At 39.5% G+C, this 15,353-nt stretch overlaps 1 protein-coding gene across 3 annotated transcripts in view; it reads right to left on the reverse strand.

The window, feature by feature from the left end:
• The window catches only part of anln (anillin, actin binding protein), a 49,161-nt gene extending 37,494 nt beyond the window's left edge, over nucleotides 1-11,667 (reverse strand). For 2 of the 3 annotated variants that reach the window (XM_017426847.3, XM_017426846.3), the window contains exons 1-7: nucleotides 11,495-11,666; nucleotides 9,718-9,868; nucleotides 9,241-9,624; nucleotides 8,516-8,796; nucleotides 3,995-4,274; nucleotides 3,402-3,604; nucleotides 3,245-3,304 (exon numbers count right to left, since the gene is read on the reverse strand). In XM_017426847.3, the coding sequence (XP_017282336.1) occupies nucleotides 3,245-3,304; nucleotides 3,402-3,604; nucleotides 3,995-4,274; nucleotides 8,516-8,796; nucleotides 9,241-9,624; nucleotides 9,718-9,868; nucleotides 11,495-11,512 (1,377 nt within the window). In that variant the 5' untranslated portion in view covers nucleotides 11,513-11,666. Of the gene's footprint in view, nucleotides 1-3,244; nucleotides 3,305-3,401; nucleotides 3,605-3,994; nucleotides 4,275-8,515; nucleotides 8,797-9,240; nucleotides 9,625-9,717; nucleotides 9,869-11,494 lie in introns of all 3 variants that reach the window. The other variant, XM_037973938.1, reaches the window with a different exon arrangement.
• Between the last annotated feature and the right edge of the window lie 3,686 nt (nucleotides 11,668-15,353).

Below are 15,353 nucleotides of genomic sequence, written 5' to 3' on the forward strand. Positions count from 1 at the left end.
AATATGGCTACGGTAAAATACAAAGAAATACAGAAAACTGAGGGTGAAAATTAAAGAGGGAAGCAGAGCTACAGAAACAAACTGGAGCAGCAGCTGCAACAGGATGCAGTGAAGCAGGTCTGGTCTGGAAAGAAAGAAAATCATGGCTTTTGATAGAAAAGTGAAACCTCCCCTTGTCAGAGAGCACGATGAATTTAATGTTTCTAGTTGTTTTTTTTTTTAAGATTTGCTTGTTTTACCAACCACCATTTGTTATCGGTGTCTAACCCACTTCTCTCCACTACCTTACAACCAGCGAACACACCCAACCTTTCCACTAATGAACCTGCAAACATCTAGTTTTTCTATCCTTCCCTCTTCCACCCCATTACCTCACCACAAGTTTCACCCCTAACAATTTACTCACTTCAAGTCAGAAGAGAAAGAGACCGACTGAAACAGGGCATGGGTTAGACCTGATGGTATAAACCCAAAACTCCTTAAGTCCTGCTCCTCTCAGCTGACATCCTGGCTTACCTGTTCATCCTGAGCCTGCAGATGCAGAAGACTTCTACCTCCTTTCTGGTTCCAGTTCCCAAGAAAAAATATCGAACAAGCCCCAGTGACTTCAGATCCATCGCCTTAACCTCTCACATCATGAAGATGCTGTAGAAACTGGTCCTCTTCCACATCAGACCCAAAGTCAATACATTCACACACCCCTTACAGTTTCCATATCAGCCCAACACTGGTGTTGATGATGCGTTCATGTACATGCTCCAGAGGACCTATGCCCACCTGAATACCACTGATGCTAGTGTCAGAATAATGTTCTTCAATATTTCGAGTGCATTCAACACCGTCCAGCTGCATCTTCTCAGTGAGAAGTTGAAGAGAATGCAGGTGGAGTCTGAGCTTGTTTCCTGGATGCTGGACTACCTGACTGTAAGACCTCAGTATGTGTGGCTTCAACACTGTGTGTCTGACACTGTTCTTTGCAGTACATGGGGCTTCACAAGAAACAGTTCTGTCACCCTTCCTATTTACCCTGTATACTTCAAACTTTCAATGCAAACTAAACTCCTGTTTTCTCCAAAGGTTCACTGATGACTGCTGTTGCGGGCTACATCAGGGGTGACAGTGAGGAGGAATACAAAGGCACAATAATAGAGTCTGTGGACTGGTGTAATAATTACTATCTGAAGCTGAGCATTTAAAAGACCAAAGAGATGGCTACTGATTTTGAGATAAAAAAAAGGCTCAAACTAGAGCCTGTTTTCATTAAGGTGACAGAGGAAGAGTGTTTCCTCAGCTATAGGTAACTAGACATACAGCTGGACAACAAGCTGGACTGGTCCTGCCACATGAAGAAAGCATCCAAGAAAGGATAGAGCAGGGTGTACTTTATAAGAATACTGCTGTATTTTAAAATCTGCCAACTGCTGCTATGTTCCTTTTTTAGGACTATTGAAGCCAATGCCTTGTTCTTTTAGGTGGTATTCTGTGGGGTGAGTGCTCACATATCAAATAAACAACTTAAACTCATAAAAAAAGGTAAGCTCTACCAGAAATGGGATGAGCAGGTGACTGAAATAAGGATGCTGAGAAGAATAAATGTGATCATGAACAACAGGCACCTATTTTATGCACTGGACATATTTCGTTAGAGCATCTTCAGTTGGCTGATTGTACCGAGGTGCAAGACTGAACAGAAGTTTTACCTGCCAGCTGCCATCAAGCTCTATAAAAAGCAATGAATTAATGTATACTAAATGGATGCTAAGGTTTACCCCCCTCTCTTTTGTTCAGTGTATTCTTAGGAATAATGAATATATATATATATATATATATATATATATATATATAAAAATGGTAATGGCGAACCAACCGGACATTGTGGTGGTGGATAAACAACAGAGCAAAGCAGTTATGGTGGATGTAGCAATACCGAGTGATTGCAACATCTGGAAAAAGGAGCACGAGAAACTGGAGAAATACCAGGGCCTCAGAGAGGAACTGGAAAAGGCCTGGAAGGTAAAGACCACAGTGGTGCCTGTGGTCATCGGGGCCCTCGGGGCAGTCACCCCCAAACTGGAACAGTGGCTACAACAGATCCCAGGAACAACATCAGACATCTCAGTCCAGAAATGTGCAGTTCTAGGCACAGCCAAGATACTGCGCAGAACCCTCAAGCTCCCAGGCCTCTGGTAGAGGACCCGAGCTCAGAGAATGAAAAAAGAGACCACCCACGGAGGGTGAGAATATATATATATATATATATATATATATATATATATATATATATATATACACACTTTATCAATCCCCAAGGGGATTAGTATTTTAGTAATAATATTATTTATATCGTATTAATATCTTTTTTGTTGCTGTTGATTAAGTATCCATGATCACCATCATGTTCCAACCCGCTTTGACTCTCAGAACTAAAGTATTAAAGACCTTTGGGTTCACAGGGTTCAACTTCATCAACTTTATACCAGAGAAACTTCTACCTCAGGTGGCTCTGTCTGTGGTAGGCACACACAGTTTATTAGTTAGCACAGTGAAGAACATGAGCTGCCACGTGTGTTTATTAGGTAAAACACATAGACTTAAGCGCTGTTTAAACGAGAACAACCTTGAGAAATGTTAGTGGGGTTTTTTATGTTTATTGAGGTGAATCAACAAGAAGAAATGGCTGTGCTCATTGAATCTGCTGTAGTTTCTATGCTGGGCAGGGTTGCAAGGTATGAAATGAAACTATTATACTGTTGCTTTTAAATAATTGTATTTTGACCCAAACTATCATATGTGCTGAGTGAGGGGGGTAGTTAGAAGATTAGTTGTGTGTTGTGATTGGCTAACATCCACAGAAAAGTGGAAGGACCTGACCCTAAAACTATTTTATAAAAACTGTAATTATCATATATCTGGCAACACTGCTGACAGGCTTTCAACGAGTCATTCATTCAGTGAGGAAGACGTAAACAGCTACAACCAAAATGGTGAATACACTGACATTTGTTTGGAAAGACAGTGAGGTTAGGTTGCTGCTACATGTTGAAAACGGTGAGTATCACAATCAGCACTCTAAATGGATGGATATATAGATAGACATAGACATATATTATATTATATTATATTATATTATATTATATTATATTATATTATATTATATTATATTATATTATATTATATTATAACGTGAGGTGTGCCAAACATCAGAAGACTGTTAGTGAACATTATTGTTCATCTTTGTTCCTGCCTTTTCATCCTTGCCATTCCACACACACTTCCTGATCTGCGCCAGCTCACACTCCCGCTCCTGAAATGAAGAGGATTATTTTGGGTTGTTTTTCTAGTTCATGTTAAAATGTTGAGAGAAGGACAAGGAACTTCACAATGTGTTCAATGAAACATACCAGCTTTTGTCTTTGAGTGAGCTCAGCAGTGGTTGTGTTTGCAGCCTGGGCGTCTTTAAGCTTCTCCTGCAACAGCCTGGTGTTTAGTGTGACTGATGGAGTTACAGGAATCCTCTTTGCCAAGGGAGGAACTCTGGTTGGTGTAATATACTCTTTGCGCTCCTGGCACCTCTCTCCAAAGCGTTCCAGGAAAGATTTCACACCTTTTTGGAGTTTAGAATAGAAAACAGTGTGCCCTGCACAGTTCAAATCAAATCATATTCATAGCACATTTAAAAACAATTGTAGCTTGACAAAGTTTTGCACACAAAACAATAAAAAGTAAAAAGAGTATGCCAAACACAAGAGACCAAGAAAAAAAAATGCAACAAAAAACAAATAAATCAATAAAAAAAAAACAATTGAAACTATGATAAGACATAAAATAAACCCAATAAAATGATGCAAAAATGTAAACTCTGATGTTGTATTAAAGGTCAGTGAGTACAAATGTGTTTTAAGATGAGTTTTTAAGAATACTAAGAGTTGAAACCTGTCTAAATTATTCAAGTTTGAATACAACATTGGTAATTCTATCTTAAAACTAAACTCACCAGGACCTCCAGCTGTGACCTTGTCCTGATGATCCACAGAGCTGGAAACAGTGGGTTTATCACATAGCTCTGGCTTTTGGGGGCTGGGGATGTGGTTAAGACCTTTAGAGAGAGCTGGATTCTTCAGGGGATATGGTGGCACTGTTGTTTTCTGTGAAGTCGATAGGAAGGCAGCTTTCTGATTGGAGCTCTTCTGAGGAATGTGCACTGATTCAAGTGCAAGTTTGGATGAAATAACCCCAGCCTTCTGAGGAGACTTTACTGGAGAATGCAGAGACTCCTAAAGTGATAAATGGATGATACAGAGTAAAGTACACACATTACACATACACAAGTTTCTGTAAAATGGGAAAACTGTTTCTGTGAGGAAAATAAAACACTTAGTTATAAAAGTTCTTCCCCTCAAATAGAACTTTCACTTCAACATTTAGAGTGGCCTGAGGTAGAGATGGAACCACCAAACATGGGCTGGATGACAAATGAAAAACTCAAAGCATCTTACATTCACTAAGCATCAAGGGTGGAAATTCCATTTCATTATGAGTTGGGACAATGCACAGGGAAATTTATTGAGTGTAATTTTTGGATTGGACACCAAAGGTACAGTCAAATGTAAAATTGAAAAGTGAACAGATGGAGCCGTGATTAACAGTGTAGTCCACTAAAAATTCTCAGCAAATCCCAAACATTTCTGGCCTTCAAAATTATACAGAATTCAAGTTTATGTTGTGATTTTAATAACAGCAGTAAATTTATCATTTGAAAAATGACATAAATAGTACATTTTAAAACAAAAAATAGTTTCATAACTTGGACGATTTATTTATTTTACAAAGGGGATTCACAAAGAATATTTCTAGAGCCTCTTGGTATTGGGGGAAAAAACAAAACTCCTTTAGTCCTGCTCCTCTCAGCTGACATCCTGGCTTACCTGTTCAATCTGACCCTGCAGCTGCAGAAGACTTCTACCTCCTTTCTGGACCCAGTTCCCAAGAAAAAATATACAACAAGCCCCAGTGACTTCAGCTAAGTGACATTAGCCATTGCAAAGGCTAAGCAACAAAGTACCTTCTGACAGTCTGCTAGAAGATATGAATGCAGCACTGCTATGTATCCCGACTGACACCATCACAGAGACCAATAAGTTGGTATGCACCACAGCAACAGTGATCCTTGCCATACTTGGCTATAAGACCAAACCTACAAGCAATAAAGAGCATTGTCTCCCATGGAGGAGGAGGCTGGAAACTATGACCAAAGAAACTCAGCGAGAAATCAGCCAGTTGTCAGAATAACAGAAAAGTGCATTGAAAAAGGATCCACCACAGACACAACGCAACTTGTCCATTCCCAAGGCTCTAAAAACTGCCAAACAATGCCTCAAAGCTCTGGCTACTCATCTAAAGAGGTAAACTCAAGGAGCAGAAGCCGGGAGAACAAATGGGGTATTCACCATCACACCATCCAAAAGTGTACTCTGAATAGCAGAGGATAGGAGAGGAATAACAACATTGTCCAACATTAGCAGGACAAGTAAACCAGCTACTAATTGAAGGGACCCACCCTGAGTGGTTGAAAATACAGAATTAGATCTAAATCAGTCATTTCCATTTATGTTTAGCTATAATGGTAGCTGTCAGTGTTCCCTGAGACATACTGTGATGGTTAAGAGATTATTCTTTTCTTTGTTTGAAACATTAAATACTATTAGAGAGAATGTCTTTCACCAAAATACGTATCTCATGAACTACTGAACAGATTTTAGTGAAACTCTCAGAAAGTAATTATTTTATGTTTGTCTACAGCTGATTAAATTCTGGAATCATTATGATTCAAGATGAGAAAAAAAGTGGCAGATCCCTTCAAGGTTTCTTCAGGAACTTTTCTAGTTTTACTTTATTTATAGATCTGGTTTATTTTGCAAATCAGTTCACTTTGGTGAAATTACCTAGGAGGGAGTGCTATATTGTTTTTTACAGAATAACAATCAGATAAAGCAGGTGTTTAGTAGACAGAGATGTGACAAACAGCATAAGCCTAAACAGTTAACAGTTGACAGTTAAAGTCTAAACTTTTCTAACGGCAGCGGCAGTGGCTCAGGAGGTACTTGTGATCGAAAGGTTGCTGGTTCAAGCCGGTGTCAAGACACTTCACCCGCCTTGACTACTGGTGGTGGTCAGAGGGCTCGGTGGCGCCGGTGTGTCAGCCCGCCCCAGGGCAGCTGTGGCTATAATGTAGTTTACCGCCATCAGTGTGTGAATGCGTGGATGAATGGGTGAATGATTGTAGTGTAAAGCGCTTTGGGGTCCTTGGACTAGATAAAGCGCTATATAAGTGCAAGCCATTTACCATTTAACCTTTGTAAGGTTTTCTCTCTTCTTTTTTACATACTAAATACGTAGCTGGGCCTACAACTCCAGAGCTGGGCCTACACTCCAGAGCTGGGCCTACAACTCCAGAGCTGGGCCTACAACTCCAGAGCTGGGCCTACAACTCCAGAGCTGGGCCTACAACTCCTGAGCTGGGCCTACAACTCCTGAGCTGGGCCTACAACTCCTGAGCTGGGCCTACAACTCCTGAGCTGGGCCTACAACTCCTGAGCTGGGCCTACAACTCCTGATGAGATAGATGATGAGATAGCAAAAATCTCACAGCAGCAAAAATTCATAATGGACTTAATGGAGGAAGTTAAAGAATTACAGAGGCAGCAGGTTGAGAAAGACAAGCAAATAGCTCTCTTGAAACATCGTGTGGCTGACTTAGAATAATATAGTCGAATGAATGATGTTGTAATTAGTGGGTTGGAAACCAAGCCACGATCATATGCCCAGGCAGTGACAGAGGCAAATACTAATGAAGAAATGGATGAAGATCAAGGATCTCTTGAAAAACAGGTAATGACATTCTTCAGTAAGAAGGGCATCATCATTGATAATAATAGTATTGAAGTTTGTCATTTTCTTTCACAAAAAAATAAAGGAGCTGAACTGGTCAGGCGAAATTGGTGTCAAACGTTTGTGCTACGTTTGTGCAGCAAAAATTTTCATTTGTGCTGCTCTCATTTTAAAGATATTAAGAAATGTTTCTAGAGGTCACGAAAGGTCAACCAGCCCCCCCACCTTCTTCAAATCAGACGAAATGGGTGTCAATCAACTCGGCTATGTTTGTGCAGCAAAATTTTTTGTTTGTGTCGCTATCATTTTAAAGATATAAATAGAAAAGTTTCCAGGGGTCATCAAAGGTCAATGAACATCTGTTTATGATGGAACTGTGAATTTATTTCAAATTTTATGTGCTAAATATTATCATGAATAATTTATTTATAGCCTGGAAGAAATTCTTTTGGAACTAGATCTTATTTAGAATGAACAGGTTGGTACAACACCTCCCAAAACAAACTAGCCAAAAGTGTTGCTGTTTTGAGGGGAATAAGATCTGTCCTGGACTACAAATCTTTGTTTATTTTGTATAATACACTTATTGCACCATATTTGACATATTGTGTGGAAGTCTGGGGCAATACATAGAAAACAAATTTACAGCCGTTGTACATCATACAAAAAAAATCAATTAGAATTCTCCATAATGTGGGTTATTGGGAACATATAAACCCATTATTTTTTAAGTCAAATGTACTAAAATTTTGGGATATTGTAACTTTTAAAACAGTACAACTTATGTTTAAAGTAAGAAATCTTCAGTTTCCACACAATATTTAAAACATGTTTTGTGACAGAGAGGGGGCTTATAATTTAAGAGGAGAAGGAAATTTTAAAAAACAATGTATTAGAACAACCAAAAAGAATTGTTAATCAGTGTGTGGAGTAGATTTATGGAATGGATTTAGTGATGAGTTAAAAAAAAGTACAAATATAAACCAGCCTAAAAAAGGAGCTTATTGGGAAATATGTTATGTAAGATGAGTGTTTCAATGACCAATAATGCTGTTGATGATATAAAATGTTTAAATAATTGTATATGTAAAGATGAGAATGTGAGATTTAAGTGTCATGTAATGTGAAAATAATTACTTTTTTTGGTGTTTGGAGATTCAAATGTTTATAAGTTGATGAATATGAGAGAGGCAGGAAAATATAAAATCTTGTATCTTCTACCTGCTCCTTTTTGAACAGATAATGTAAGATTGCATGTCAATTGGACAGAACAATTTAATTATATATATATATATATATTTCTTGCTTATATTTATTTTGTCTGTTCGAAATAAAGAGAAAGAAAGAAAGAAAGAAAGAAAGAAAGAAAGAAAAGCCATTAAAAGGGATTCTTCTAAAGTTTATTTGTTTCAGTATATTCTTATAAACACTAGGTGTTTAAGCTTCTTTGCTTTTGCACAAAGAGGTAATTAACAATAAACCCTACCATTATTATGTAAAAAGGAGGAAATGCTACTTTTGTTCTGAACTTTCCAAGTCAAATCTTGTAATACATTCTTCAACCTTTCATTTAATAACTACATCATCCCTGTTTTATTCTAAAAAAAGAAACAAAATGTCAATTTACCTGCTTAGAGCTGGAAACAGACTCGGTGTTTAGTGGTAAGCTGGTTGTTTTTGTGCTGGCAGCAGATTTAGGAACAGAACCAGTACAAGGCTTTTCACTGGGAATTTTGGCATGGCTTTCATCTTCCCAAGAATCAATAGTGGCAGCCAGGTTTGCCAGTCTGCCTTTTCGGCCAACAGGAGTTTGTGAAGACGTAAAGGATGTGGGAAGAGGTGGTCGGACATCAACTTGTCTCTTCATAATGGACAGAGGCATGCAGTCAGCTACTGAATCAAAGGCACCTGAAAAAGTAGTGAGTTGAAACATTTGAGTTCAGATAACATACAAAATCTTCTTACACAATTGTAAATACAACAACCTACTGTCTGGATTCCCAGAAACAAAGTAGTGTAAGAGTCTGACTGTCCCCAGGTAACAAGTAGAGTTGTGAAGTAGCTGTGTGGCAGAAATGTACTCTAACCCTCCACAGATAACTAGTCTCACTGCACAAAAAATGTTTACATTCTTACTTGAGTTATATACTGTATGCTTTTTATCAAACAATTCAACTGAGGAGAACAGTAGCAAATTTAAATCAGACAGAACAGCTGCCAATGTGACTGACTGCTGTCAGAGTTTTGTTAGTTAGTTTGAATAAACCATGCGTTTGAAGCTTTATTTTTATTTTGCTAAACTAAAACAATATCACCATCGTCATGTTAAAAGCACTGACAGAATCTGTTTACCATCACCATCCCAAAATTTCCTCTGCTCTGCTAGCTTCTGTAAGCGGGATTTCATTTCAGCAGCAGCAGAAGCAGGATGCTCCACCAAGTCTTCCTTGTTTCTTTGCAAGGTGTAACTAGTGGGTGCTTCTCCGATGCTTGAATCATCAGGATCTGGAGTGACTGCTATCTTCTCTGGCTCTGACTGTGCATTGCTCAACTGAACAACAGGCTGAATGCTGACAGGGCCCACTGGGGGCTTTCTGTCTGTGGAAGGATCTGAGAGCATAGGAACTACAGCCCGTGTCTTCACAGGATTCTGGTCCTCCTTGTCTGCTGTAGGCTGCAGGTTCTCCTCTGAACACCTGCGTTTTGAAGAGGAAGGCTTGGAGGACAGCTGTGGAGCTAAAAATAAAAAACAGATAACAAAAATATCAGCAAATTCCACAATCCATTGAACAACAGACAGGACAATAACTCCAACAAATACTGTCCTACCTTTCTCACAGACAGAGTCACTGATCACACTGTTTGTGTCAGTCAGAGGCTCCCGGACTCTTTTCACCATCTGTCTGTTTGCTGCATTTGGTCTCTCTGCCAGTTTCTTCTGAAGGTTTTCTCTGCGAGCCCGGGTCCGCTCCAGCAGTTTCTGGTATGACAAACAGAATACCTCAGTGACTGATCAGTAATACTGAAAATAAAACCAGAGTTTCTATACATTTTCCATTTTGAAATTTCACACTTTTCCCATAAATGGGAGTTTTAGACCATTCTTCCAGAAGCACAGTTATGTGGTCAGACACTGATGTTGAACGAAAAGGCCTGGCTTGCAGTCTCTGCTTCAATTCATTCCAAAGGTGTTCTATTCAGTTGATGCCAGGACTTTGTGCGGGCCAGTCAAGTTCACTTTGTACACTGGTGCACAGTCATGTTGGAACAGGAAGGTACCATTCCTAAATTGTTACCACAAAGTTGGGAACATGAAATTATCCAAAATGTCTTGGTATGCTGAAGCATTAGGAGTTCCTTTCACTGAGACTAAGTGGCCGAGCCCAACTCCTGAAAAACAGACCAAGACCATAATCCCTCCTCCACCAAACATCACACTTGGCATCATGCAGTCAGACAAGTACTGTTCTTCTGGCAACTGCCAAACCCAGACTTGTCCATCATATTGCCAGACAACTGTCTTAAAAATTTAAATTTAAAGATATAAATGCTACTCTCATGACTGTGTACAATTCAACTAATTTCATTTAATCTGTTATAGAAATTTTTGATAACTCATTAGATTAGGCTGTGCGGCTTGTGATTCATAAAAGATCCAGATCCCAGAGTCCATTTGTGGGCGTGTTTTATCACATGAAGTTTGTAGGTCTGTAGCTATTGACTTTGCAGAATGTTGGCAATGTCTGTGTACTATGCGTCTTCAGCATCTGCTGACCCTGCTCTGTGAAAATACCAGCAAATTGTCAGTATGGAGCATCATTATATCTATACCTTCCTTTTCAGTGAAATCTTTAGTTTATGACTGATTCAATAAGGTTAAAAACTTTTAATCCTAGAAAAACTACATGTAGCTCAGCACAACATCTACCTACAACAACACCTGGGTTTTCTTAGAGAATTATAACTCCTGTACGGATTGTCTTTCTGTGTTTGGTTTTAGAGCCTGTCACACAATCTGATAGATGCCTGCTGTGCAAGCTGCAACACGTTCCTACTTAGGAATCTGGTCTGGAAAATCTGAGCTCAGCCTGAACAACGTTGTTCTTCAGGAATGAGCCACGCCTGACTGCTGGGCGCTTGAGGTCACTTTAAGCAAGACTGACACAAATTTAATGTAAGGAAGAAAAGGGAAGAATTCAAATTAAATAAACTAGGCCACAGTCAGCTGTTGTACACCTTCCACACGTCTGACAAACCTTTGTCTTAAATGGAGACTGAGTGAGAGGTTCAGTGCCGTGAACGGTTTGTTGGACTGTGGTTCTGAACAAACATCATTTTAAAAGCTAGATCTTATTTATACTCTCGATGTGTTCTGATTACTGACAAGACAGAATCAGCACGTGACATGCAGTAGGCAGCGATACTTTAATTATTAACGGTATCAACTAATATGAAACAGTTATTAATTGTATCATCTAACTTCTGTAAAGATAATCGACTTGCCGTTACGTGCTGTTGTTTTACGTCCTTTAGCTTTGCCAGCAGCTAACACTAAAACAGCTATTTTAGCCGCCTTGCGGTGCTAGTTGATACGTTAATAACTCACCTCAGTAAACGGATCCATCTTTGACTGTCTGAAAGCGACAGTAGTTTATAACACAAAGTAATCTGAAGTCGTGTGCAGAAATAAAAATGTAAGGCAAGAATCTAAGGAACTGAGCTTCTCTAGTCTCGTCTTCTCCGCTCAAAACAACTCTTATGTTCAAATTTGAATTCCAGCGCTGGGTCCTACTGCGCAGACTCACACAGTTAAACTGAGCCACTGAGAACCAATCAGAATCGAGAAGCTAGGACTTCACAGTTTGAGCAGCCAATCAAAGACCGGATATGTACACGGGGCGGGAACTTTCTAGAAACTGACCGCACCTACATTTTTCATGAGTCAGTCATCTATGCATATAAATAGGTCTAAACGGTTAAAACGTGTGCAGTCAGTGGATGCCACCCGCCATAAAACCCAGAAAGAAGAAGAAGAAGAAGAAGAAACGCGTGCAGATGTAGGCTAAACTGAAGGGAGGGTGTGTTTATTACAGCAACATTAATGTTGCTTATTACCCAAATGCAGATAATATTTTTGCCCTTGTACAGACAGACAGATACTTTTATTGATCCCAGAGGGAAATTTAAATAGTCCAGCATCATAACACTAAATAAATGCACTACATCATGCCCCTCTATTGGGGTAGTTCTTCTTTTTTTTTTTTGTAAAAATTTACCTTTTTATCAGAGTGGTATGAGGGCTTCTTAGGTCTCCATTGGGGTCCATGGGCAACACCCTGGGGGTCAGGGAGTCCAAGTGGGCTGAGCCCCTTTGAAGCTTCTGCATTTTAAGGGTTTTAGAATATTAAAAAAATATAATTCTAATAAACATGGTCTTTTGAAAATTTATCATTGGACTGTTTTTAGTTATGTATAGTTTAATTTAAAAATGTTAATACATCAAACACAACACAGAAATTAATCTGACTGTCTAGAATGTTTACTCATTACTACAGTACAATCCTACAGCTGCACATTTTTTGACATATCATTCTTATTTTTCTGTCCAATATGATATATTCCTTAAAAGATCTATGAACAGCGATACTTAAGAACTGAAAGAACAAAAAGAGCTTAAATATAACTTTCTTTAAAAACTTGTTATCAGACTTTGTTTCCATGGAGAGAATGTCTGCTTGTAAGAAAAAACAACACAAGGAATTTAAATTGATTTGGTCTTGTAAAATATGGTTTGTGCTTATTTCTCATTTCTGTTTCATTATAGCTCTATAACATGTTTTATTCAAAGGGATCTCACAAAGGTGCAAACATTTAAAGCTTGTATAAATACTAAATGGTCATGCAGTTCAAACTGTAAAATATAAACAAACTTTGATATTGCTAAAAAGATTTGATTGTTAAAATGAGGTTACGCTTAGCCAATGATAAAATGTAAACAAACTTCGATATCACTAAAATGATTTGATTGCTGAAATGAGATTACGCTTAGCGTATGATAAAACAATCACAAAGAACAGTTGTGTAGGGGTTGAGGGAGGCTAAAGGTTCCAGGGCATCATGATATGATAAGCTGCTGCAGCTGATTGTGTGCAAAAAAAAAAAAAAAAAACTGGTCTGGGTGCAGTTTATAGTATAAAAAGAAGTGGAAGAAATTATTACTTCAGACACAACTGGGAACGGGTTGCTGTTTCTTCTTGTTGGAGAGTTGATGTCTCCATTCAGCTGAATGTTTAAAAAAATGTATGATTGGTAATCAAACCTTTGGTCTGGACTCGTTTTGTGTGTCCGTCTTTTCTGCAACATCAAAGATCCGGTGAGAGAAACTACATGGTCATGTGAGATTCCTCTGAAAGGAGTGAATACTAAAAACTTGGTTTTCTCAACAGTCTCCAATTATTAAATACACCACTTATGTCCCTTTTCCACTGGCACTACTACAGAAGCCCTGCTCTACTCGGCCTGGCTTGGCTCGGCTCTATAAAAAATGCATTGCGTTTCCACCGGCCAGTTTGGTTGGTAGCAGAGGAACACCTCCTTGCGTCGCGGGGGGGGAGTGTGCCAAAGAAACTTGGCATCATTTGTGGAGACAACGGAAGTGTTATGGACAACTTTGGCCCTGTGTTGTTGCTGTTTTTTAGGCTTATGGGGATTCTCCTGAGACTCCAGGAAGAGAGGCGCAGTGGAAGAAATGCTCTGGATGATTGTTGCACGGAGTAGGACAGGTGTTATCTGCCGGAGATTTCAGGCTTTACAGCGCCTTCAGCTGGGGTACAGACGGATAAACGTTGCAGGGTAAGCTATTTGGGCGGCTGGTTTCTCTCCTGGGGGCTGGTGTAGGCACCGGGCCGTTGGTGGGTCGGGTTGGCGTAGCCTTAGACCACCATCTTCTCTATATGGTATGCCTGATATGCCACAACAGGACAAAAAAAATCAATCTATTAATACACAAGTTTTTCATCTAGTTTTGCAAAACTTTTATTTACAACACAAAGGCAACATTTATAATTGTACATTTTAACACTACATGCAAAACGTGTTTAGGAGTGACAAGGTAAGAAATTTTTGGGTTGTCAGCTAAACTCATTGATGGTGATGTGTGTCAGGGCTCCTTATATCATTGAAAGCAATTGCAGACACCTGTGCTAATTAGTTTGGCAGGTGTGTCCAATTAAAGGCAAGACTACTTAAGAAGGCTGTCCCACATTATTAAGCAGCCTACATTTTCAGCCAAAATGGGAAAGAAAAAGGATGTGTCGGCTGCTGAGAAGCAACAAATTGTGGAGTGTTTAGGTCAAGGCATGACTACAATCAACATTGCCAAGACACTTCATTGTGATCATCGCACAATTAAGAAGTATGTAGCTGATTCACAGCACACACGTGTGCGTGCTGATAAGGGAAAATTGCGGACTCTTTCCAACAGGCAATTCCGTCGGATTAAAAGAGCAGCTGCAAAAATGCCTTGTCATGGCAGCAGACAAGTTTTTGAAGCTGCTGGTGCCTCCAACGTCCCCCGCACAACAAGATGCAGGGTCCTTCAGAGATTTGCAGCTGTGCGTAAGCCATCCTGTCGACCTCCTCTATCCACTGCACACAAGCAGAAACGGCTCCAGTGGGCCAAACAATACATGAAGACTGACTTCAAAACTGTTTTGTTCACCGATGAGTGCCGTGCAACGCTCGATGGTCCAGATGGATGGAGTGGAGGATGGCTGGTTGATGGACACCCCATGCGAACAAGGCTACGGCGCATAATAATTTGGAACACAGTGTAGTCTTGTCCACCATGTCATGTCTCAATCTGGAGAAAGAAGAGAGCCCAACACCATCCTCCTTGAATAAATCCAAAAAAGGTTAAAAAACAAAAATTACTAAACTTCTATTCTGTAGATAAATATGTTTTGCTTCTCATCTGAGGAGCTTTCTTAATTCAAAAAGCAGAGAGTGTGGAGTTTAAGCTTTTAAAACAGAGATGCGATGTAAGCTAGATTCATATGTATCCATCTATTTCTCCATCTGTCTATCCATCCATCCATTATCTGCTGCTTGTTCTGAAATCAGGTTGTGGAGGCAGCAGCTTGAGCAGGGAAGCCCAACTCTTTCCTCAGACACCTCTTCCAGCTCTTCCATGAGAATTCCAAGGTGCTCCCAGGCCAGTCAAGACACGTAGGTTTTCCTCCTCACTGACCAATAGCTTTAACATCAAATCTATGTAAAATAATGGAAAAAATGATTAATAATAGACTAGTATATTATTTAAATAGTAAAGGATATATGTCAAAATATCAAAGTGGTTTTCGAAAAGGGAGGAGTACTATTATTCCATTGATGTCTAGAGCAGTGTTTCTCAACCTTTTTTGGGCCAGCGCCCCCCTATCCATTATCAAGGCCTCTTACCCCCCCCC

Source organism: Kryptolebias marmoratus, linkage group LG23, assembly GCF_001649575.2.
Source record: "Kryptolebias marmoratus isolate JLee-2015 linkage group LG23, ASM164957v2, whole genome shotgun sequence".
NCBI classification, from domain to species: Eukaryota; Metazoa; Chordata; class Actinopteri; order Cyprinodontiformes; family Rivulidae; genus Kryptolebias; species Kryptolebias marmoratus.